At 45.3% G+C, this 25,530-nt stretch overlaps 2 protein-coding genes and 1 long non-coding RNA gene across 3 annotated transcripts in view; 1 reads left to right on the forward strand and 2 right to left on the reverse strand.

Moving 5' to 3' along the window:
* Nucleotides 1-887: 887 nt before the first annotated feature.
* LOC6610835 lies at nt 888-1,462 on the reverse strand. The gene is made up of 2 exons (XM_002035365.2): nt 1,351-1,462; nt 888-1,286 (listed from the first exon to the last, which is right to left on the reverse strand). Exon 2 carries the CDS (start codon nt 1,177-1,179, stop codon nt 928-930), a length of 252 nt encoding a protein of 83 aa, XP_002035401.1. The 5' UTR covers nt 1,180-1,286; nt 1,351-1,462; the 3' UTR covers nt 888-927.
* An 855-nt stretch (nt 1,463-2,317) lies between these two features.
* Nucleotides 2,318-25,530, forward strand: part of LOC6610836 (dynein heavy chain 3, axonemal) — a 34,321-nt gene continuing 11,108 nt past the window's right edge. The window contains exons 1-33 of the mRNA XM_032718193.1: nt 2,318-2,756; nt 2,814-3,017; nt 4,348-4,389; nt 4,465-4,734; nt 4,788-4,954; nt 5,018-5,118; nt 5,179-5,326; nt 6,332-6,448; nt 7,128-7,294; nt 7,358-7,649; nt 7,701-8,120; nt 8,177-8,342; nt 8,403-8,617; nt 9,592-9,782; nt 10,007-10,191; nt 11,262-11,379; nt 11,448-11,595; nt 11,733-11,890; nt 12,204-12,270; nt 13,188-14,078; nt 14,135-14,239; nt 14,303-14,473; nt 14,816-14,963; nt 15,341-15,439; nt 15,508-15,622; nt 16,794-16,962; nt 20,054-20,247; nt 21,024-21,226; nt 22,461-22,648; nt 22,983-23,153; nt 23,340-24,545; nt 24,611-24,754; nt 24,879-25,061. Coding sequence (XP_032574084.1) covers nt 2,537-2,756; nt 2,814-3,017; nt 4,348-4,389; nt 4,465-4,734; nt 4,788-4,954; nt 5,018-5,118; nt 5,179-5,326; nt 6,332-6,448; nt 7,128-7,294; nt 7,358-7,649; nt 7,701-8,120; nt 8,177-8,342; nt 8,403-8,617; nt 9,592-9,782; nt 10,007-10,191; nt 11,262-11,379; nt 11,448-11,595; nt 11,733-11,890; nt 12,204-12,270; nt 13,188-14,078; nt 14,135-14,239; nt 14,303-14,473; nt 14,816-14,963; nt 15,341-15,439; nt 15,508-15,622; nt 16,794-16,962; nt 20,054-20,247; nt 21,024-21,226; nt 22,461-22,648; nt 22,983-23,153; nt 23,340-24,545; nt 24,611-24,754; nt 24,879-25,061 — 7,383 coding nt within the window. The 5' untranslated portion in view covers nt 2,318-2,536. The remainder of the gene's footprint in view (nt 2,757-2,813; nt 3,018-4,347; nt 4,390-4,464; nt 4,735-4,787; nt 4,955-5,017; nt 5,119-5,178; nt 5,327-6,331; nt 6,449-7,127; nt 7,295-7,357; nt 7,650-7,700; nt 8,121-8,176; nt 8,343-8,402; nt 8,618-9,591; nt 9,783-10,006; nt 10,192-11,261; nt 11,380-11,447; nt 11,596-11,732; nt 11,891-12,203; nt 12,271-13,187; nt 14,079-14,134; nt 14,240-14,302; nt 14,474-14,815; nt 14,964-15,340; nt 15,440-15,507; nt 15,623-16,793; nt 16,963-20,053; nt 20,248-21,023; nt 21,227-22,460; nt 22,649-22,982; nt 23,154-23,339; nt 24,546-24,610; nt 24,755-24,878; nt 25,062-25,530) is intronic.
* Nucleotides 8,675-9,219, reverse strand: LOC116801016. The gene is made up of 2 exons (XR_004361718.1): nt 8,980-9,219; nt 8,675-8,923 (listed from the first exon to the last, which is right to left on the reverse strand). It is a non-coding gene; the product is annotated as an uncharacterized LOC116801016 (long non-coding RNA).

Genomic DNA, 25,530 nt, shown 5'->3' on the forward strand with positions numbered 1-25,530 from the left:
CTCACGTGTGACGGCCGTTTTAAAACGCCGACCACGACGCCTCTGTCGTTTATTTTGAATGTAATTTTTCAAGTCGCGACGTCTTCTACTGCTGCCCATTAATCACGTGGACAAAATGCGATTCGCCATGGCAGCAAACGGAAAAAAAACACGGAATCGAGGCAAATAAACAATGGGGAATGGAGCTGGGAAAGAAAAGTGAGACTGGGCAGAAAAAAAAGGAAAACTTTGCCTTGGACCAGACCACCTTTAGCTTTAGCTTTAATTATACTCTATCTGCTTGGGTTATATGGGGTCTTAAAGAACTTTTACCTTAAAATTTGAACTTAGTAAATATGTATCATTCTTGCACTTTCATACTTAGATATATCGAAATTCAAATGCAATATTATCATGTTCTCCACCTAACCTACAGTAGCTGTGATATATGCTCTTTTGCCATGATTTATTCCTTCTTCTGAGTATGAGTATGAGAATGAGCAAGGAATATCCAATTTCATACATCCTCAAACCCGAGATACCAAGAACGACGTCCCCTGGAAGTTAAGCTTCTTAGGGTATGATTGGATTCGACTTATTTCCGTTCCGGTGGAAAAGTGTTGCATACTCGCAGGCTGGAAACGATGCTGCTCCTCCGGACTTTTGTTGCTCTGCTCGTTGACTTTGTTAATAATGATGTTGTCCCTCCCCTTTGTGTATTTTCAGCAACGAGGTCACGTGACTGACAGCCGTCGCATTACGGCCCTTTGTTTGACAAAGCCCACACCCGAACCCCCAATCAGCCCAAAAAGTCAACCCACCCAGAAGAAGGCCAATGACAAACTAAATGCAATTTGATGCGTGTCATGCCCCCCTCAGGATAATGTGTTCGAAAATGCGTGGTAATCATTATTTGTGACAATCGACGAAGTCGGAATCAATTTTTTATTAGCTCTCTAATGCCAAGATCAAGCCTCTAAGCCGATGCCCGGCAGTTGTGGCAGTTAATAAATATTTGTCACACATGGCTCTGGATGCACTGCAGCTGGAAAGAACACTGCCTGGTACCTCGATCCCCAAAGGACCTGTCGGTGGCACCTGCATTGCGTTGTCCGGGGCGCTTAGGCACGTGACAGGCGGATGACCTGCATACTGGAACCTGAATCCTGGTTTACACGGCCTGCGATGATGGTTTCGCATGCCTGGCTATTCCCACGACTTGTCACCTTAAACACACACGATTTCCTTTAACTTTCGCATGTGTGGCAACCGCATTTACTGCGCTCTCAAAGCCAAAATGCGTTGTCCTGGAAGGAAGACAAAGGTGAGGTAACCGCAATTGACCATTAATCAAATTTCCAATTAATTTACCACAATTAATTGCTGCGCTATTCGCAATTCAGTGGCCCAAAACACCAATGCCACTTAAAGCGTCTTTGTTAAAGTCAATTCCTTTGGCGGCCGAAATGCAATAGGATCTCCTCGCGAAATCGGCTCATGATTATGCTGCCTCGTAGCACTATAGATGCGATTCCCCCCATTCAGCTGCAACCCTATTAGGGAGCCCCGGTCGAGTATTATTATTTTCCATCATTGTCAACATATCATCAGGTTCAATGACGAGTCGGTGCTCGCGCTGTTCCCGCCGCTCCTGCTACTCCTGCTGATACTGCTCGTCCTGCTGTTCCTTTGCCAGACAGTTGGGATAATAAATATACAGAATGCCAGGAGCAGCGGCAGCTTCACCAGGACCAGCTTTTCTGCAGTTGCAGCGCTTTATTGAAAAATGTGTGCACAATTTGAGAAAAGCTGCCAGGTAACGCGGCCTGCTTCGTGCGCTCTGGACTACACTGAGCAAAAACCAAGCAAATAAATGATAATGTAAATACTTTATATTTTTGAAATTATTATTTTTATATATTTAAAGCAATCTAATATTTTAATTATTTTTTTGCAAACTCTTGACTCTTGTCCGAAAATGTACTTGCTTTCCAATATTCTCCGTATAGCTGTGACTGCAGATGGAGCTCTGGGATGCCATCCCTTCACCAGACACAAATATCAAATATTATCGAGCTGAGCGCAGGACGTTGAAAGGCGAGCATTGACGGAGTGTCGGGGTGTCTCCAGCTCCGGTAGCGGCTTTTGCAGCCGGTCCTGGTTGCCGGGGTTACACGTACGCCCCCGGTTCCCGGGCTCCTGGCCCGCGGGTCCTTCGTTGCCATGGCCATCCATGCCAAATGCCTGGGCCTCGACTTTGTTTGTAAACATTTCACGTTCATCGCTGGCCCGCAAATATTTCGCTTCCACTGCTGCCGCTGCTGCTGCGCAAACTTTTGCCATCCGAGCTACGGGTTTTGTTTTCCATTTTTCTAGAACGGAGAAAAGTATGCCCCGCACAGAGTGAAACAAATGATAGCAGACTAGAAATCGTGTTTCGTTGTGTTGGCATTGAATACGATTCGTTAGCAAACCAACATCAACGGAAGGATCACGCGCACACCGTCCCTGAAGTTCCCCCCAGACCAATCCATCCAAACCAATCCATGCCCTCGCCATGCAGAAGAAGGTGGCGCCCGAGCGTCGTCCATATTGTGATCCTCGGCTGCAGGATGACAAGCTGAGGAGGAAACGCACTCTCCATCTGCCCAGAGTGTCGCAGGCTCAGAAGAAGGGCGAAAAGCGCCAGCTGAACGACTGCCCCTTCTACAACCTGACTTATGGCTTTGACCAGCTGCCCCTGGATCCTGTCAAGGAGTTCCTGCAGGAGAAGATATGTAAGGCTGCTCTTCGCCACTTTAACTTCCACTAACTAAATCCCAATTTATACTTAGCTCACATGCAGACTGACAAAATAGTGGGACACTGCAATCGGGAGTTCGATTTCCATCGCTACGATTTGGATAACGTAAAGGAGGAGTATGACGAGTGCGATGATGACAGCCTGCAGGAGCTGCAACTGGAGGATATTATCATGCCCGAGCAGTTCGAGATGCTGCGAGATGCCAAGGATCATGTGTTCAACTTTGATTCCACGGGTAAGTAGGAACATTTCCGGGGGAAAACCACAATTAAGTGGAACAACATTTGCGCATTAAATCAGGTGCTGGGAATGGGTAAATGCCCCAAACAAATTGCCACACATTTCGTGTTATTCAATGAGTGAGAACTTTACCGCAAAAACATAACACTTAATACTTTATTAAATGCGAAAACATGCCCCGACTGAAGGTGCTGCCTCACCCCACACCCAATTCCTTTTTGGCGGCTACTCTTCCCCCTTCTGTTGCCAGCTTTCCCATTTTCCGACTCCCACAGCGCAGCTCGCTGGAAAATTGTTCACCTGTAAACATAAAAATTCCAAACATTATCCTTTTAACATAAAATTTTATAACCGAAATGAGAAAAAAGGCAAAACCGAAAAACAAATGCGTATGACATTTATTTGAATATCCTTTGGGAGTGCAGGGCACTCAAGGGTAGTCAGCGGGGTAGGGCGAGGGGGAGTCATAGGGCAAGGACGAAGGTCGGGTCGAGTGACTCTACAACATGTTTATCATAGTGTTTTATTTAGCATTTACATGAAACATTTTTATGTTGGCGTTTTTTTCGTTGCATACTCTTTGAAAAATGTGTAATTTGGTTGTTACTTTGAAGGATGCCATCATAAGTGATGTTATTCATTTAGAATACTTATGATAGATACAAGAACGTTTCATCAAAAATACTTAGTAGTTCATTTTATATCTTATTTTGAATTTTAATATTGTATTAAATTTTCTTAACTTAATATACAGAAAAAGAGCAACCCTTGTTCGCATATTCCCACCTGAAAACCATATCTCCCTGCAGTCTCGACTTTTGTCGCTAGTTTGTAATAAAAATGTTTAATTTTTGTGTCTAGTTTTTTAATATTTAATGCGAGCATGGAAGCGCCGTCCCAGTGGGCGGTGGGCGTGGTCTACTAAGGGATCCGGTTACACAATGGCATAAAAGCGTGTTGCCAATAGACATTAGCATGCAAATACGACAAACAAACCCACAGATAGCCAGAGATGTCCAGTTGGCCCGGGGGAATTTCGTTTGTATAGGCCCGGAATGGAAATTAATTCAAGTTTAATCAGTTAAAAATCGAACTCTGCTACCGTGACTTTTGTTTAAAACAATTTTATGTTGCGCAAACAAACCTATTTGCCCTGCCTTTCAGGCACGTCGAAAGTCACGCAAAAAGGGGAAAATCAAATTCGAAAAGTGCAGACAGACCCATGTCATATTCGTGGGCAAATATTAAATGCGATTTTCAATTTCAATTTTACGCATTATTTTTTACCATCACCTGCCTTTGGTTTGTTCTTTATTCGCTTGCAGCCTGTAATCAATTTCCCTGGATTGACAAATGGATGACTGGCGGTAATAAATAAGCGTGCATATTTACTCAGTGTGCATTATTAAAAATTTGACACCCCCTTCACATGTTTGGCGCAGTGCGTCCCAGTGAGCAGGAGATCTATGAAATGACCAGCCACCTCCTGGAACTCTACTGCAATCGCAGGGTGCGCATCTTCTATCCGGGCTGCGGAACCAGTTCCTCCTTGTGGACAAACCAGCTGAGGCGCCAGCACGGATCCCCTTCGGAGCTGATTGGAGCCTATCGAACTCCCTCTGCCCGCCACATGCGAGTCAACAATATGATAGGACCTCCCAAGAAGGAAAAGTTCACGGCCGGCGATCATTATGCCTTTCGAACGCCACAGGGTAGAGGCTTAACTATATATTTTTTAATCCAACTTAAATTGGTGTCCTTACAGAATGTCGCAACGAACTGATGAGAGTTGGGAAAATAATTGATGAGCTAATCGAGCCAGTGCTGAAAGCAGCAGAGCACAAAATTGGCCATGGACTCACAAAGTATCCCGATCCGCCCAGTTGTAAGGACAACACTAATCGAATTCTTAAGTCGGCAGGTATATTGGTGGTATGTGTTTTTTTTTGTAATTTACTTATTATATTGTTATAAAATAAAACTTATTCTACATAGGGAAAGAAAAAGAATTGCTATGTGGGCAAGTGTCGCATCCATCGTAAGGACTTTGCCACAAATGAGGAGTTCCTGCGCTGTCTCAAAAGGATGGAAGCTACGTGAGTATCAATTTCGTTCGTTTTAAGTTGAAAGCAATTATTCAAAGATTTCCGATGCAGCCACTTTCCGTACATGCAACCCTTACAACCGGTGGATCCTGATGACCAAAAGATCAAAATGATGGCTAAATACCGAGTAGAGCTGGCAAAAGCGGAGAAGCTTTTTACCCTGAAGATACAGAAGCGATACCAGTGTCTGCTGAAAAGTGTGAGTTATGATGAGAGATAGTTTGGGTGCCACGTGTCGCAATGTATTTCCGAATTATGCAACTGACCAAACTTATGCTAAATGCAACAAATAAATGGGCGGTATGAAAAATTAAACCGAAATACCCAGCCGCAATGACTCCCTGACCGAGACCATAAAAAACCCATCAAATGTGAGCACCAGCGCCGGGCGCAAATAAATTTTATCGTTGACTCCGACTTTGGCTCCGTGTCCGTGTGGTGCTCCGTATCCTTCCTCGTCACTGTGTCCATATCCATATCCATGACCGTGTCCGTATCTTTGTGTCTCTGTCCATAAAAAATGATAATAATAAAGTCCATAAATATGTGTGCGTGGGCGTGTGAGTAAATTAGGCTGCGTTAACTTCAGGACAGTGTTGCCCACAATTTTTACAAAAAATGTGGGTTTTGAATCGAAGCAATTAGAACAAGAAAGGAATCTTACCCTGCTTTGGAACGGGCAGACAGACGGACATGGCTATGTGGACTCGGTTGCTCATCCTTATATGGTCGCAATATACATAGTCAAAACTGACGGGAAAAAGGCTGAATTGGCAACACTGCTTCGCGGAACGTTAGGCTGCGTTAACTTCAGGACAGTGTTGCCCACAATTTTTACAAAAAATGTGGGTTTTGAATCGAAGCAATTAGAACAAGAAAGGAATCTTACCCTGCTTTGGAACGGGCAGACAGACGGACATGGCTATGTGGACTCGGTTGCTCATCCTTATATGGTCGCAATATACATAGTCAAAACTGACGGGAAAAAGGCTGAATTGGCAACACTGCTTCGCGGAACGTGCTTATAAAAATTATATAATTCATACCTCGTAAATATTACGGGCTGAGGGGCTTGGTCTGATTTATGAATAACGTGATTAGCTGTTAAAAAGGGAAACCGCTTGTGTGGCGATGGCGTGAATCACACCCGATTTAATGACTGCACCCTGCCCACATCCTAATCCCTATGTTTATCCCCATGCAGATGTCCATAGTGCAACTGGCGACGTATCCTTCACACCTCATCCGAAAGGCCTTCAGACGCATCAATCCAAGGAGCGCCCTTCTGCAGGATGCCTACCAATTTATAGTAAAGGAAAAGGTGAGTAACTGACTATATAACTATATATTTAATTTAATCTTTTGTCTGCAATATAACACTATATAAGACCGCACTTATTTTCATATGACTCCATTTTAATCCACCACTACGTTATTTTTCAATAATTGTATAAAGTATTTAAGTTTAAGTAAGCTACAAAAGTTTATTAGAGGTTTAAGTTAATAAGCAGGCTTGACTAAAGACAACTAGGTGGGCAACACAGATTAATATATGAAAGGCGTTCCCAACTTAGTGCACCGTAGACATTATTAGTAAACTTAACTGGCTCTGAATTCGACTGAAGTTTTACTGTCGAAAAAGTTTGCCGGCAGTGCGAGCATATTAAACATGCTCCCAGAATCGGATGGTACGAGATGGGAGATATGGGGGAAACTGGGATGACAAGTGACGGGGCGCGTGTTGATGTTTTGACGTGAGCGCCAAACAAACTTTGGCAGGGATTTAAGCCAAGCACTTGCCATCAGCACCGGCAAATCAGTGCGTCGGCAAAGGCGGGTTAATGAGCAGCCAAAGATGCTCCGCAGAGAATCCAGTCCCCATCCATCCCGTTCCCTAACTACATAGTTCCAAAATCGCCTTGGAGCGCCAGCAAAGTTTATACCACCTGTCGTCCCCTTTTCAACCACATCCCCAACCATGTCTAATCAACTCATTACAGAAAGATTGGCCCAAACTGCCGCCAGAAGTTATATTAATGGATTACCTGTTCGTGGGGGACCGCGGTGTGCGTCAGGACCTCGCCATCCTTATTATCGTGTGCCTCATCGATCTGCAGGAGGATTTTCGCCACTATGTCAAGCGCTCCTTCCTGAACTACCTATTATCGTGAGTCATCCTTGGCTTGATTTGACCTCATTCATACGGACATTGATTATCTTTGATCCGCAGGTCCAATATGGAGAGAAGGCGTCTGCAGTTGGAAAGGGAACCCCCAGAGTTTCCCATTCTGACCATATCTCCGCCAGTTTCCTGGCGCTCCAACCTCCTGAGGGGCAAGGCTCGTATTGGCGAAGTTCTCATGACCACACATCCGACGGTGCAGGCACTGAATAGGTTGTGGCACGATCTGTATGAGGATCTGGTTGTTGTAGATCTGGGTCAGCTACTTCTGGCTCAGCGGCCACTGGATGCAGATACTGTCCAAGTTTTCATTGAGAAGAGTTGCGCCGACGTTCGGGATGTGAGTATATGCTATTGTATATCATTTATTATATTAAATGTTATCTTTAAGTTGCTGCTCAACGACTGGCTGCCACGATGTGCTGACCTTATGAACGAGATGCGTGGCACTTGGAAGGATCTGGTGCCCATGTCGGGGAAGTATGGAGGACGCGCGGCCATGCTCTTCCGGTGCATCCACTCGGCGATGTCCCGACACTTGAACAGCCTCATTAGCAAAAGCATTAACTACCTTTTCAAGGTCCTGTGCGCCTTCAAGGATGGAAACCGCATCGAAAAGTACTCCATGTTCGACGCGAAGCTGAAGAGGATACCGCTAATGACCCTGATTGCTTCTGTGGTCGGTGCCCACTTCGATCACGAGCCCATCAACATGGGTCCTGGAGTCAGACCGGCCTCGAACATATATGTCTATGATGAGGACGACGCTGATCCCTTTCAGCAGCCGCAAGTCAACCAGTTTGTGGAAAATGTAAATATTTTAAACTTTTATGATAGGAATAAGTAACTTTAAATGTGTAATTACAGCTTCCTGATATTGATGATGTGGCTCAGTTTGAACTGGATCACTCGAATAAGCTCTACATATATCCCTATATGCAGGAGCTGCCTCGTATTTTTACAGAGCATTTCAAGAGTATTTTGGCGGTGGGATATGAAATTCCCCGCCTCGAGTTTGTCATGTCTGGCGGTGGTTAGTAACAGTTCATATGCTTATTATACTTTGTTTGTAAGATATAGCCTTGGCTTACAGAACCCGAAACCAAGGGCTTCCTGCTTTTCATTGATGAAGACCACGTGGACTTTCTGGAACTCTGCGAGAAAGTCGAGCAGATTGTCAAAGTCAACTGGCAGGGAGTGCACGTTTACCTGAAGCCCGTCTACAAGTATTACTTTGGACTCTTCCAAAAGTTAATATTGCCCATGGTGCAGAAGGTCTGGACCGAGAATAACCTGCCGGAACTTGGGGTGAGTCCGTCCATCCGTCCTGGTGGCAATCAGCGCTCTGTGAGCCCCAGGCCCGTCTTGAAATGGATTTAATTATTTATTTCGATTTGATTACACGCAATGATGCGTAGAATTAACATAAAATTTCATTATGGAATATTAATAGACTGCTGACAGACAGACAAGTAGCAGTCGACGGGAGTTGGGAGTTGGAAAATGGCTGGCAGTTTGTGTAATTTGACAAGTTCCACCTCGCCGGCAATCCGGATTATAGCGCCTGCCGAACCGTGCTCCTCTGCCTTTCGTTGATTTCTGGCATTTTGTTAGCTGTGTGCAATGTTTAATTAGTCACTGTTTGGCTTCGAACAGCCTGTTGATTTTACAAAGTTGGGCATGCTGTTATACTTAGACAGTCAGTCCCGTGAATTACCAAACGTATATCATACGCTCAATTTACTTCCCCCAGTCTGGCCCAACTGCAATTGCAGTTCGCATTCATTAAGTTTTATGAAACGACCAGCAATTTCCTCTCCTCTCGATTCGTTTGGTTCGGCTTGGTTTTTTGCTCAATTTATATAAAATAAAAATTACTTCCGACTGCGTGTATGCCGCCTGCTGCCTGCTGCCAGTCGATGCATGAAATGCGAGTGCGTCTCGGTCTGCACCACCATCGATGCACCCATTGGTGGATCCAGTGGTGGAGTCGTGTGATTGGAAAGGGGCTTCCATCCATTGACTATTGTAAATGTAATTAGTTGACAAATATTGGCTGAGCTTAATTACAGAGCTAAAATTGTAATGCATACATGAAATTGTAATATATGTTGTAATGGTATTTCAAAAATTTAAATATGTATAGGGAGCATAACAAATGAGTTCATTTAATAAGAGTAACATTGCCATGCAGCTGATAGAATTTTAAAGCTTTCCCGATAACTTTTATTAACATCCCCTATTACATCCCCCCCTTTGGATGTGCCGACCATGTCCTTTAGGCTGTCCAGGAGCTGTTGAAAAAATTGCATGCCGTGAGCGATACGACCTATTATCTGCGCGATTTCATTCCGCTCAACCTGTTCATGCTGGATAATCGGCACGTGAAGCTATCGCTGCGGATGTATGTGCGCGAAATCTACGATTTCATAATTGATTTTTACAAAGCCCTCAATTGGAACGAGAATCGAGCGTAAGTAGCCAAGTAGCCAAGTGTCCGAGTGTCCGTGTAGCCAAGTAACCAAGCGGCGAGATTGCATCAGCATCAGCTAAATGAAGTGCGAGTGCTCTTTCACTTAACTTTTATGCTGACTGCCCCCCAATGCCACTTAATAGATAACTTTGCTCTATACATACATATATGTATATGCATGCACGCTACCTGATTTTTTACCCGACTCTTTTCTGCCACTTCAGCATTTGCGAGGAGCTGGAGGAGATGTCGATGAAGGCCGGCGAGCGGCCGGAGGAGACGCCCGAGGTGGTAGCCCTGCAGAACTACATCAACGACTGCCGGGAGATGCGCATATTTGCCATCAAGGATGAAATCAAGAACGTGTTGAAGCGCGTCGTCTTCCTGCTGACACACACCTACCTGTCCAGTGAGTGATGCAATTGGTTTGGTCAGGACCTACTCCTCGCTTTTCCCACTTCCTCCCTTCCGCTGTTTGTGCAGCTGCAGCTGGCCAGCCGAGCTCTTTCCCTTGGCATCCTGACCAAAAGCTAGACACTGGGCGGAAATGCGATATACAATCTTTAGGGCTTCAAACTGAACCACAAAGGTGTATAAAATTACACAGAAGAGCTAATTAAGTTAGAAGTGCTTTTAACTGCATCAATATGGAGGAACCTCTTTAAGTAATATTCTCTACTTATATACTATTATAATAATAGATGAATGTTTCACATAGAATACCATACTTTAATACTTCCCAGACTCTACTTTTTTAAGCTCTGTGTCTGATAACTTCTACCTTATAACCTTCAACCTCTGTCACAGAGATTATTATCATAATTCCAGATTATCCCGCAGTGTAGCTAGTGTGTTTGCTTTGCGCTGTGTTTGGCTTTTGGGTAGAGAGGTGATGCGGAATGGGCTCATAGGAAAGGCAGGAAGTGCAGCTTCGCTTAACATAATTAACCTCAACTAACAAGCTGAGTCTACTAATTGGTTTTATAATTACTTGCGGTGAGACACCAAACATTGAGCTCCGCTAAAACCCCGAAAATGCAACTTAATGAGCTTAACAAATTCATGAATGTGTGAAAGTTGCTTTGACAACCAGCGAATGCAGACGGGCTCACACCCACAGAAATCCTCGCAGACAATTGCCAGTTATCGTCAAGTGTCGTGTGTATCTTTCGGATAGCTACAATGTGTACTTCAGTCCCTCTGAATTTGCGGCTCCAACTGTCTGTCTGTTTGTCTGTTTGCCTGTCTATCTGCCCGTCCGTCCGTCCGAGTGTGTGGCTTTGTCACACCGAATACTCACGGATACAGCTTGTCAGGGCCAAAGATACTCGTACCTACTCGAATAACTAATTATTTTATCCCCCGAAAAAGAAAGTCTCGCGCAGCCAATTAATTAAGAGTTAAGCGCAGTTAATTAGCAGCGAGTACAATCGAGAGCCATGTCATCCAGTCTGGTCTTGGTCTCAATCCCATCCGCAGGCGACGAACTTCATCTGAACTCGCGCACATTCATCCTGCCGGGCGAACTGGAGGAGGTCCTGGATCTGAGCGCCGCCCGCCTGTCGGTGGTGCGTGATAATCTGGAGCTGGCCTTGCGGTGAGTGAAATGCCGATTAGACCCTGATCCCGAACAGATCCCAGATACTAAGCCGACACATTCCGCAGGGAGCGGCGCTTGGAGTTCGAGAAGCTGCTGGCCCAGGAGAAGCGCACGATGGACGGTTTTCGCATCCGGGAAATCCGAGATGTGCTCACGCTGGAGGAGCTCAAGGAGCGGGTGGACACGGTCGATTTGCTCTTCACCACCATTGAGGTGAGGATTAGCTATAATTTGCTGGTATTCTTTTAGAAGATTGGGTTTGATTAGTTGGGGTTTAGTTTTGCGGGTGACATTACAAATCTTTGTAATTATTTAAACACTTTATATTTATATTCATTTGTTCTCAACAGAATCTCAGCCGTGAGGCCAAGGCCATCAACACAGAGGAGACTCTACTCCAAATCGACGTGTCCGCCTTTCCACTTCTTGCCGAGATCATCGAGAAAATGGAGCCCATCGAGAAGTTGTGGAAGACCTCGTACGAGTTCGAAAAGGATTATCTCATTTGGTAAGCAGCGGCAACATTTAAGCCCATTGCAATTATACTTCTGTCAGCCGGAGGGGGTAGTGTGACACTTCCCGGGGCTCCGTAATATTCCGAAATGAAATGGCCCCAGTCCGGCAGTCATTTCCATTGACATTGCTGCACGCAAATCCCAATACCAATCGTAGTGGCCCTTTCTCAGTTCCCACAGCCCGGGGGCGAATTCCAGCAGAAAGCTGGCGCTTATGATGAGGACACCACTGCAGCTCCTGCCCCTGCTCCTTTATTTCGTCCTTTTTTTGTGTATTTCTATTTACATCTCTTCTGCTGCTTTCAGGATGTTCGAGCGCTTCGAATGCCTTAATGCGGATGGCGTGCGGGAGCAAGTGGAGAATATGCACAAGGTAAGTAGTTGCAAAGTCGGAAGTTGTCATTCCAGGGGGCTTCAGTAGCTCCACTGGCTCCAGTAGCTGGCGGAAATAAAAACGAGCAAGGACCGACAAAGTTTGAGCTGTTGTCGGATTTCTCCTGCTCAACTGCCCATGCATGGGTTCCAACGTCCTTCGTCCTGTGGCTCCTCTATGTGCTCCCCCTATCTCCGCCATGTCCGTCTGTAAACCAATGTAGCAACTAAAATGCAACTAAAAACCTCATGCCACCTAGGGCAGCAATGGTAGCCATCCATCCAGTTAGCAAGGGACAAACCCGACAAACCCGACCGACGACCAACTGAAAACTGGCTGTAAAAAGAAAGTTCCACTTGGCAGCCGAAAAGTATGCATGGAAAAAATGCCCAACATATTTGGCGGCTGGCTGCCATAAGATGAGTAGCTGAAGGAAGGGGATTTTGGGGATGTGACCCCATCGGGGTCAGCTGGGAAGCCGTTCGGAGCCACGCAAAAAAAGCTGCACAAAGGCGCAAAAGGAAAGTCAGTTGAATTGAATTTTTCGGCACAGCTGAAGCGGCAAAGTGGGAGCCCAAAAAAATGAAGAAAAAAGTTCTCAGGCGAAAGCTTGAATACCCTTGTGAAATCGAATTATTTTCAGCTTCACAGCTGCGCAACCTTGCACCTTAAGGAGTAATTGATTAATATATACCATATAGATTTTTTTAAATCCTCCTATGAATGTAGATGCATACTTCTCAGAAAATTATAGTACCATGCTTATCAGTTTCTAGTTAAACCTTATAATTTGTCAATTCGTTTAGATACAGGTCCTAACCCAGGTCGACCTGGCTAATTTAATTTCCTATAATAGCTTGAGTGGCTCAAGAAACCACTCTTACCTGTTCGCCCTCTAACTCTGATATTTTTCCCAGATAATGTACAAGTTGTCCCGTCAGTTGGCCTACAATCCAGTGGCCAAACGGGCTGCCGAGCAGATGCGCATGAAGATCGAGAAGTTCCGCGTGTATCTGCCCGTCCTGGACTCGATTTGCCGTCATGGATTGGAGAAGCGGCACTGGGATCAGATATCAAAGATACTGGGTCGCAAGGTCAATCCGAAATTGTTCCCCACGCTGAAGGACATGATCGATGTGGACATCATGAGCATTCTGCCGCAGCTGGAAGAGATCGCTAATGCCGCGGGCAAGGAGTACGACCTGAACAATGGACTGAGGATCATGCAGGCGGACTGGAGAGACGTGATGTTCGAGGTGCTGCAATATCGCGACTCGGACACGCACATCCTGGCCAGCCTGGATGATATTCAGACGCTGCTGGATGATCATATAATGCGAACGCAGGCCATGAAACGATCGCCATTCATCGTAGCCTTGGGCTCCAAGGCGGACGACTGGGAGGCCCGCCTACTCCTCATTCAGAACATCATCGATGCTTGGACACAAGTACAGATCACCTGGATGTACCTGGAGCCGATCTTCAGCAGCGAGGACATCATGCGACAGATGCCCTTGGAGGGTCGAAACTTTAAAGCGGTGGATAAGCTGTGGCGCAAGATTATGAAGCACACGCTGAAGGATCGACATGTGATGGCTGCCACCGAGTATCCTGAAATGCTTGAAGTCTTCACGAAGGCCATCGAGGATTTGGAAACGGTCACAAAGGGCTTGAACACATACCTGGAGCAAAAGCGCCTCTTCTTCGCTCGCTTCTTCTTTTTGTCCAACGACGAGTTATTGGAGATTCTTTCCGAGACCAAGGATCCCATGCGTGTGCAGCCCCATTTGAGGAAGTGTTTCGAAGGAGTGAGTTTGGCTCAGATTTTTATACTGTAGTATATTTATTTTCCTGCTTTTTACAGATTGGCAGTCTGACCTTTGACGACAACATGGAGATCGTGGAGATGGTCAGTGATGAGGAGGAGCGTGTGGCCCTGGTGCGGAAAATTAACCCGCAGTTGGCCAATGTAGGCGATTTGTCTTTAAATCTTTAAGCGGAACACCTTAACCGACTAACGTTTGTTTCCTAGGGATTAGTGGAGATGTGGCTCAAGGAGGTGGAGATGGTGATGCTGGACAGCGTGAAGGAGCAGATGCGCGAGGCCTGGGAGGACTACGCCATGGTGGAGCGCATCTCCTGGGTGGTCAGTTGGCCCGGTCAGGTGGTGCAGGGCATCTCCTGCATGGCCTGGACCTACGAGGTGAGCCATCGAGTACTCGGCAGCAAAACCGCGGTAACCACAAGGACGTTGTCCGTGGGACAACAACTGTCCATCAGTTGGCTGTCAGGGAAGAGCTCTCTGTGCCGCTGACAGTGAGATTAGCTGGACCTCAGCACTTCTGACCCTCTTCTCCTTCCCCGAGTTGCCTTCTTTTGTGAGCACATCCCTTTTGGGCTTTGACTTTCAGAGAAGAAATTTTTTCGCGTTTGGCAAGCAGCGAAATTGAAAACCATATTTCGCTCTTTATTTGCTTTCGCCTCGCTGCAGTTTCTCAGACACTTTATGCTTTACCTTGCCATCTTTTTTCTTTACTTCGCCCAGGTGGAGGAGGCCATCGAGACGAGGGAGCTGCCGGCTTATTTGGAGAAGTCCAATCTGCAGATTGCCGACCTGGTGCAATTGGTGCGCACGGATCTGCAAGCCGGAGTCCGGATTGCCGTGGAGGCGCTGATTGTCCTGGATGTTCATGGTGAGTGCGGAGCAAGGAGTGTGGACAATAAGTGGAATTTTAAATGTGGACCATTCTTCAAAGTGAAACCCACTTGACCGTATTTTAACGCTCTTTAACCAAACCGCAAGCCCAACACGTTTGCATAATTAAATAATGTTTCGACCAAAAACAAAACCGCAAGAGACCCGGTTTGAGCTTTTACATAATGAATATTTTACTAATATTTATGATTATTGCAATCTTTTTGCTTGTCACTTTGCGTCACTGCATAAGAATTTTTCATAGAAATAAATCTAAGGGATAATAACCTTTTTCTGTAAAGTACTTTTCAAGAGTTAAGAACACGAATGGATGCATAAATGTTTATAGGGAATTAAGTAGTTTAATTTTTCCAGATCGCGATGTTGTGAAATACCTGACGGATTGCCGGATTACCAACATCCAGGACTTTGATTGGATCTCCCAGCTCCGATACTACTGGAAGGTTAACGAGAGTGAGTTTACTTGGTGCCTCAAAGTTTCAGCAGGAGACCACAACTATAAATCCATGATTTATTCCCAGAAAACGAGGATTGGGTGTGCGTCAGCATGGTGGTCACAGATGTCGAATATGGCATGGAATACTTGGGCAACCTGCCCCGCTTGGTGGTAACTCCCCTCACGGATCGCTGCTACCGGTTCGTATACAAGAACATAGTCTATATATCTTACACAAATCCCCAACAAAAAAACCAACACTCCACACCTGTACGATGCCCTCCCTGTATGAATATGGAAAATATTAATTGACAAACCGTTGGCAAAGCCCCTCCTTTCCACATATACAGTGCATCTAAAAGTCAGAAGGGAAGCCAGGCACGTTTATTGGGAAAATATTTATTTTATTTCGGTGCATTTTAAATTTATTTTCATTTTTGCAAACAAAATACGCAAAGAGAGCTGAAAGCCTTTTTGATGTTTAAGCTGCCTACGACAAACACACAACAACAGTAACAAGAACAACATATTCAGGAATATTCAGGACTAAAGGAAGGACACACGAAATGGCAGCAGGCTGGCTGGCAGGCCGTCGTTGGCAAGCCGGCAGAAAGGACATTTTAATGGGGTTTCCGATAAAACTTTTATATTAAACAAATAAATCAATGTTGGACAGTTTTTCACACAAACACACACATACGCCGCACACTAACACTCACACCCATGCCGACATAGTTAAAAAAGGGGGAAGCAAAAGCGTACAAACAAAAAAATAACCGAGTATATAGATATTTGTATGGCTATGCCGGAAAAGCTAAAAAATATATGCACAAGCAACGAAAGTGGGGACACTGCCAATATGATAAAAATATGAACTTGCAAAACAAGCGGCAAAAAATGAGCAATGTTTAAAATGACATTCGAAGCTGGTTAGTCGAATAAAAAGTATCCTTAAAGAAGTAGAGTAATATCTACGAAAAACGTAAATTTCATTTTGGTTTAATTGAGCTCTTTCAATGCTATATGCCTTTCCCAATTTTTTAGCAATATATATTTAGAACACTTAGTTAATAAATACTAGGATGGTTAAATGTCCTGTTCAGCTTCAAGCTGGTGTTAAATGATATAATGATCTTTAAGATAAACTTAAATTTTTGACCCTATATACCCACCCACTTCCTAATAATTCTTTCTATTTGGGTCAGAATAAAAAGCCACCCATAAATGACAATTTTTTAAGCTGCTGCTGTGAGAAATGGGAAAAAATCCCAAATAGATATTAAAAGCGAGGGTCCACTCCATTTTACCGCCCCATCCATCAACTCTTTGTTGCGCTCCCTATATTAATTCACAAAACCCGCTCGATTGCAGCACATTGATGGGCGCCCTGAAGCTGTGTTTGGGAGGAGCTCCTGAAGGACCTGCCGGAACTGGCAAGACGGAGACCTGCAAGGATCTCGCCAAGGCGGTGGCCAAGAAGTGCGTCGTCTTCAACTGCTCCGATGGACTGGACTACAAGGCGCTGGGCAAGTTCTTCAAGGTGAGCCCCCCGAAGTCCGGATTGTATCTACATATGCATAGAGAGGTTCTAGAGCGTCGCGCTGTCTGCGATTCGCTGCTCGAATGCTTTCTAATTGATGGCCCCGAAAACAGAGTCGAGTGGAGCACATTAATCACACAAAGAACTCGTCTTGATGCGGCGGCACACGCAACAATCGTGACTTTCAATACCGCACGAGCCCAGTTAATTGGACTAATGTCAGACACACTGGAGCCGACTTTCGATGCGCCATTCCAATTCCCCATTCTCTTGCCATATATACTATACATACGTTCACTATATGTATGTTTATTGAAATTTATGCAGCAGCACCGGGATAATCGTATTTTCCCCTGGCTGTTGACTAATTAGCCAGCTTGCGAAAGTAATGGCCGGCCTTCTTCCAAAGCCAACTTCGTGCGCCTCCACTTCAGTTTATGCAAATTTTTATTTGCAGGTCGTTAACCGTTGCCTCCTGGACATCCTTCCCTATCCCCATTCCCATCACCATACCCATCCCCATTTGCCATTCCCCAAAAACACACGCACATCTTAAGTGGGTGCTGAAATCTTGTAGTAAAATTTATGCTGCCATAGGCTCTAATCGCATAATACGCTCACGGCTAATTGCATAATAGTTCCTAAGCCCCATAAACACGGGAGCCATTTGATGGCGATGATGAGGTGGTCGGGGTAAAGTGATCACCTAGCGTTCTTGTTCATTTCCATGGGATTTGTATTAATAACGACCCGACCGAACCGGCAACTTTAGTTTAGTTGCGTCGATTGGAGAGCCCATAAATTGCCAGCGCTTGCTGGCCGCTCAATTTAAATTAATGAATTTATGCGATTGGGATCCACTTGAGTTTGGACATTTGTTTATTCGTTTTATTGCTTAATTTGGGTCTCTGCGTCTGGTTTTCGGACTGGAGTTGAGTGGGGCTTTAGAAAGTCGTTCTGCGCTCGCTTTGTCACCAACTGGATTGGCATTTGTTCTAATAATCTCTAGGAAGTCGTAAATCTCCAGCACACGATGCTCTCCCACTCCGCCGATTGGCGATGCGGTTTTTGATTTTTCGTTGCCGGGCTGGGAATGTCTGGGAAACAATGTTGCGACAATCAAATAATTTGCAATTGGCAAAATTTGCGAAATATTCGAGAGCAATTCCTGTGCCAGCCAGAGAAGTAATCGTAAATAAATTAAATGCAAATAAAATGGCCACAACAATGGATGTCGCACCGAACAAAAGGCGCATCCAATGGATGGCAAAAAGTTATCGCAGCAGCAGGCAGGATGACTGCACTTCTGGGTAAGATACTTTCGTGGGATGGGTTCCTAGACTTTATAGTGGGCTTATGTACATTTAAACAAAATATTCAATTTTCCTTTTGAGTCATAGAGATGTAGAGATGGATAATTTGTGTAATATCCTATACTATATCCTATGTAATATTCAAATATTAATTTTCTATTAGCCAGAACATCACTGAGATAGTTTGTATCTTTTTTAATTTTGTACATTATACCTTTACTGTGGGTAAACCTGTTCCATCTCTCTTGTCGCTTGGCGCCAAACAACTCTCAATGGAGTTGAAAGTGTTCAAAGGCAACAGCCACCATTTTTCCGTGCTCTGGACAAACAAGTTCCTAACACAGCAGCTCTTCCTCCAGGACTTCCTGCTCCGCATCCTGCACCTCCGTTGGAGGCAAAGAGGCGCTAATTGTACAATGGTGGGGCCAAGCGGAACGACGGCAGCCACCGCATCGGGTGTAGGGACAACAGTGACTGCAAAAAGCGTGCGAACGCGCAACAGAATGTAAACTCTTTGTGTGGAGTGCAGCTCGAGGGAAACGGGCGAGGTCCTTGCGGCAGGACCAACAGAAGCCACTTGCCATGCAGGCACCTTTAAAGGTGGTCAAGTGGATGCCCCATGCACGGTCAGCAGCAACAGCTGTCCCCATGGTTTCCCATTGTGCTTAGTTTGAACGGCAGCTTTATAGTAAGTAATAGTATGTTTGCCAATCTCCTTGTTTAGTATAGGATTTTGACAGGTTTTTGGGGGAGTATCAATTAACCAAACTAGTTGTATTGGCAATGGGGTGGAGTATGGAATATCATTTACATTTTAATATAACTCCCTTTTGGCACAAAGTCCGATATATTGTTCACTTGCTTATCATTACACAATTTGGCTTTTGAGCTTAATCAGCCAATACTCAAACTAACCCATGCCATGATAGAGATATCATCTTTATTTTAATAGAAATTTACCGCATATATGTAAATATGATATCCGGAATGAAATATTATGTTCCCGTATCTAAATGAAGTTCATTCAAAACTGCTGAACATTTGTTGCCGTTGCAATAATTGAAAACCTAAAGGATACCGAAAAATCAGTTCGTTAGAACTCCTCATATTTGCAGCGACAGCAACAGTTCTACGTAAAGGATTTCCCTAATAAGGGGAAATTCGAACCTTTTCTTCGGCCAACCATAGATACTGCGATGCATGGCCATCGGGCAGCTCATGGGGATATATAGCTGATAGATTCCGACCTGCGACGCCCACTCCATATGGTTTGGAATGGCATGGCATGGTATGGCAGCTGTCAAGTCAGTTTCGCTGCTTTGGCGTTCTATTTGTGCTGCTCCGGGTGAAAAGTGGGCTGGAGTGTGGGAGGTGCAGGCTTCCAGCTGGGATAAAACAGCATATTTATTGCAACATGCAAAAGGAAGCATATCAAAGGGTCGTAGTAGCGGTAGCAGTACCACTAGCCATATCGACCCCGCTTCGCTGCTGGCCCCCAGGAACCAGAAAACAGAAACCGAGCCATGAGAAAGAGAAAATAATGTTTATGCTGCTGTTTGCTTTTTCCACTTTTCCCCAATCGAACAGCGGTGTGAGTGTGTTCGTCTGTGTGTGTGTGCAAGGATATTTCCCTTGCACTCTTGTCCAGGAATTTCTGTTTCTATTTGTGTGCTATTTTTTGCAGCCCTATTCGGGATTGTTCACTCGCACTGGGTGTGTGTGTTTTGACTGCTCCTCATCCACTCATGCCCATTCCCATTTCTATGGATTCCTTGCAGGGCTTGGCACAATCGGGCGCTTGGGCCTGCTTCGACGAGTTCAACCGCATCGAGCTGGAGGTGCTCTCCGTGGTGGCGCAACAGATCCTGACCATCCAGCGGGCCATCGGACGCAAGGTTGTGAAATTCTTTTTCGAGGATACGATGCTCAAACTGGATCCGACTTGTTCCATATTCATAACCATGAATCCCGGGTGAGTAGCGGGGTTTTTGGTGTGCACAAGGATGCCTGAGTGCTGGGAACAGCAGCTGCGGTTTCACGCATCGCATTTTTTCCACACTTCCTGGTTTTACTTTTCCTTTTTTTCGTTTTGTTGGACTGGGCATTTGAAAATACATTTAGTTACTTTGTAAGCCTACTATACGGTAGATACGACTGATACGAACGACACGGCGGAGAGGGCTATTAGCCACCCACTTGGAGGTGGACGCACTGCGTTCCGATATTGGTAGTTATTGCGTTATTGGAGATTTTCCCATCGGGATATTTATTGCTTTGGCATGCATGTGGAACAGCTGCGACAAACATGCATATTAGCCAGGCCCTGTGAATCCTCCTGCCCATATTCCTGCACCCGCTCCTATGGTTCTGGTTCAGGTCCTGGTGCGAGCCCTCTCCGGCCGTAACTGATTGCGCCATTCAGCGAAGGTCTTAATTTCGATTGGACGTCGCTTTTGCTTTGCCATTCCTGCCGGCTAGAAGTGTGCTTTTTTTGTGCTTTGCTTTGCTTTGCACCAATCTGCTTTTTCCTGCCTGCCTGCCAATTTGTCACGCAACCAGACGTCCTTAAGAGCAGTCACTCATATTGGTTATTGGCCATTGGAAGGTCCAGGGATTGGGAAATTGGGAGAGCTGTGAGGAGCCTGTGTTTAGTATTTATGCCATTAGCACTTGCACTTCGACGAATTTGATTGCCCAACGGGCTCTAATCCGGTGTCTCCTCTGCTCATTCTGCATTTTTGCCCACAGCTACGCCGGACGAACAGAGCTGCCGGACAATCTGAAGGTCCTGTTCCGCACAGTGGCCATGATGGTGCCGGACTACGCCATGATTGGCGAGATCACCCTGTACTCCAACGGATTCGATATGGCCAGGAATCTCTCGCAGAAGATTGTCCAGGCCTACAAGCTGTGCTCCGAGCAGTTGTCCTCGCAGTCCCACTACGATTACGGTGAGTAAAGAGTTTCAGAAGAAATTCTGGAAAATCCATAATATATTTGGATTATACGTTTAATTTTGTGTGCAATATTAAGGGAAAACTATATATTTTTATATTGATTTTTCATCCCCAAATTAAAATTTCTTTTCCATCTACTGATTTTATTCTCTGTGTTCCGGAAACTCCGTTGCGCTGAAGCATAAAATCACCATGACCTGGTCAGAGGGCAAGGTTGTCGCTCCACCTGGCTAATAAGGCGCAAAAGTAGTCAACAACATGTGTTTTTTTCCATCCATACAGCTCAACTTTGGGGGAGTTCGGGAATGGTTTTGTTGGAGGGAATGGTGGGGTCACAACTTTCCGGATGTCTCATGTCCTGCGTGCGTGTCTCCTTCTCAGCGTTTCTCGTGCATCCTTTTGCTCGCTTGTTTCAAGGCAAAGATATTGCTCCTTTTACGACGTAACATGTCATATGACATTACAACATGTCTGTGTGTGCCACTCCGTCCCGGCTTCCCAGTGTGCGTGTGCATCTTTGTGCATCCTTTTGCCGGCCGCTGGCTGCAATTGCAGGAAGGCAGCTGTGTGCAAGTTTATGTGCAAAGTACATTTGATCAGTATCTTATTTTGAGTTTAAATTGAAAAACTTTCTTGCAAGTTTGCTGCGCTTTTGTGTTGCATGTGTGAGAGACAAATGGCACATAGACACACACATTGTATTTGCCGCTTTGCCAAGTAATAATAAAAACTATTTGTACATTTAGTTGCCCTCCCACAAGCCCCCCTTCCTCGCTCACCATTCCTGTCCAGCTGTTTTTGCAACGTTGCGAAAGTTTAGCATTTCCCTGGCGCTATAATGATGAGGCCAGGATGCGCAGGGAATGGTTTTCGGATGGGCCAGGACTCCAGGTATTGCATCTCCCGCCTCGTCGACGCCATCGGGAACGGCATCGTCGAATGCGTGAACCTACTGACTTCGCGCTGAGTTATGCGCTCGCATAACTGTCAAGCTAATGCGGCAAAACCTCCAACTTCCCACGCCCCACCACCTTCCGCACATCTCGCTGCCTTACAAATGAAACAGTGTAAACTATAATTAAACAAATAATTAATTTAATAATACGCATTTTTTAGGAATACTTATTAGGGGGTTCTATATTAAACATATAAAATTCATTACTACGCTTATAAGCTCTATTTGTTACTGGGTTACTTATCGATGTCTCACTGTACCTTTATTTGCCAGGAATGCGCGCCGTAAAGTCCGTTCTGTTGGCCTCCGCCTCGCTGCGACGGCTTTATGTTGACCTGCCGGAGCCGGAGATTGTCCTGCGCGCCATTGTGGATGTCAATTTGCCAAAATTCCTGGAGCAGGACATCTCCCTCTTCATCGGCATCTATATGGATCTATTCCCCGGCGTTGAGCTGCCAATGGTAAGCAAAATTACAGTCATCGGTTTGAATCAATTAACATTCTTCAGGTGTAATGACCTGCAAGCGCCGTCAATTAAGTCGATAATGGTTTATTTATAAATACAACCAAAAATAGTTATTACATCGGGCAGCGGTTATTATAACGAAAAATATTGAACCTTTCTCTGCTGATGGTTTTTCTTTTCAAATATGAGACTAATTTATATTCTTCATTTTTCAAAGATGACTTTTTTCCTTTGTGGCAGGCCATAGGCATTTTATACATTCTTAAACATCATTTATTAACTGCCTGCATACCATTTTCCACTGTTCATATTTTATTTACGCCGGATAGCCGCAACGTGGCGACATACTCAAGTGGCTGCACATCAACCTGGCGGATCGGAATCTGCAGGCGACGCCATGGTATTTGGAGAAAATTCTGCAGATATACGAGATGCTGCTGGTGCGTCACGGCCTGATGATAGTGGGTGGCTCGATGGGCGGAAAGACCACTGCCTACCAGGTGAGTACCCATGGTTCGGAAACACTTCATGCTCCATACCTATTAATTTCGCCGTCCAGCCAATTAAATGGCCTGGAATTAATGAGTTAATGAGTTTTCCACCTTTTTTGTCTTATGTATATTAAAATACTTGTTTTGAGAAAAAGCGGTATTAATCATCGTTATAAATATTAATGTTTCCGTCAGGTCTTAGCCCAGACGTTGCGTAACGTTTCCAACGACGAGGAGGCGACACTAAAGGAGTTCCCGGTCACGTTTCGCATCATCAATCCAAAAGCCATAACCATGGGTCAACTTTACGGGCGCTTCGATCCGGTTTCCCATGAGTGGTACGACGGAGTGCTGGCCAAAACTTTCAGGGAGCAGGTGCAAGGACCCAAAGGGGAGAGGGCATGGGTGATGTTCGATGGTCCAGTGGATGCGGTGTGGATCGAGAATCTTAACACCGTGCTGGACGACAACAAGAAGCTCTGCCTTATGTCCGGCGAGATTATGCAGATGACCAAGCTGATGAACATGATGTTCGAGCCGGCGGACTTGGAGCAGGCATCTCCGGCCACCGTATCGCGTTGCGGAATGATCTACATGGAGCCATCGCAACTTGGATGGCGGGCGCTCCACAAGAGCTTTATCAATGTATTGGTGAATAAGGTGGGTCTTAGTGAGATCTACATGACGCTGTTCGAGGACATGACGGAGTGGTTGGTGCCGGCGGCCTTGGAATTCCTGCCCCAGTGCAAGCAAATGCTGGAACTTTCACCTATCTATCAGTACCAGACCTTCTCGCGGTTCTTCTTGCACTTCCTAGAGAAGCACAAGCAGTTCAATCAAGCCTGGTTCCAACAAATGTTCCTCTTCTGTTTCGCCTGGGCCTACTGTTCGGCTCTCACTGGCCAGGGTCAGAAGACCTTTGATGCACTGCTGCGAAAGGTTATCTACGGTTCCAATGAGAACTTCCCCAAGCCCAAGTACTTCTCTCTGAATCGCGGTCAAATGTTCCCAGAGAAACTGCTCTTCCTGGACTACCGATTCGATGAGGCTGAAAACTGGTGGACCTGGCAGAAGAGCGACGACAGCGCTAGCACCACGTCCAACTTCCCCGAGAATGCCCAGATCAGTGAGCTTATTGTGCCCACCAAGGAAACGGGATACATATCCTATTGGCAGGACTTTTGCATTTCCAAGTCATACGCCATGTTGGTCGTTGGACCTACAGGAACTGGAAAGAGTGCCATCATTACCAGCAATCTGCTGGCCATGCCCAAATTCGCCAACCTGGTCAACGTCATAAACTTCTCGGCTCGTACCTCGGCGCAAATGGTGCAGGACACCATTATGAGCAAGTTGGACAGGCGGCGCAAAGGAGTTTTTGGACCCTCACTCGGAAAGAAGGTGATTAAGGCTTACAATTAATATTGATAATTACTTACATTCTCATTTAATATTGCCAATTAAAGTGCACTGTTTTCTGCGACGATGTGGCCATGCCATCGAAGGATACTTATGGCTCCCAGGCTCCACTGGAGCTCCTCCGCACTTGGCTGGATCATGGTTATTGGTCGGACCTCGTGGACACCACCAAAATCGAGCTGGTGGACATGGTAGGTGGTGTTGCCAGTTGACAACTTATTCCGTTCATAAACTGGCCATAAGTTATCTGTAAAGTTTTCATCTTTGCCCTCCTGCTCCTCCCCACTCCATCTATGAACTCCAATCGTTCGACAGACTCTGATGTGCGCCATGGGCACTTTGGGTGGCAGTAACTTCATTTTTCCGCGTCTCTATCGCCACATGTTCGTGGTGGCCGTCGATTCCTTTGAGGACTCAACCATCGTTCGCATATTCACAACGATTGGTGATTGGCATTTTTCCAAGGGCTATCCGGAAAAGGTGGCTCTGCTATCCCGTGTACGTATCTTTTCCTCATGGCCCAAACATCGAAATGTAGAGAAAGAAATGCTTTTGAATTTAAGTGGGACTTCACATATCACACATACCAAATAATTTTAATTTAATTTTGATTTAAGCACTTGTTCCTATTAAGCTTCATTGGTTTGGTTTAAAATAGTACTACTCCGCAACGATACATTATTGCTATCAACTAAATAATTTAAACTGGTTTAAATAATAATAATTTGACTTAAAATTTAAATTTCGTATGTGAAGAAATTTGTATTTTAATTTATATTTGGGGCCAATTTGCATTCGTGTAAAAAGCGAACCAAAATTGCCACTGGAGGATGATTGTCTGGTCAGTGGAGTCAATGGTCCATCCCTGTGTCGTCTGCCGTGCTTGGCGCGCATCCAAGCGTTGGGTACATAATAAAATTAAAATGGCGTATTTTATAGCTCCATTTCCCCAAAACTTCGACTGTTT

This window comes from Drosophila sechellia, chromosome 3L, assembly GCF_004382195.2.
Source record: "Drosophila sechellia strain sech25 chromosome 3L, ASM438219v1, whole genome shotgun sequence".
NCBI classification, from domain to species: Eukaryota; Metazoa; Arthropoda; class Insecta; order Diptera; family Drosophilidae; genus Drosophila; species Drosophila sechellia.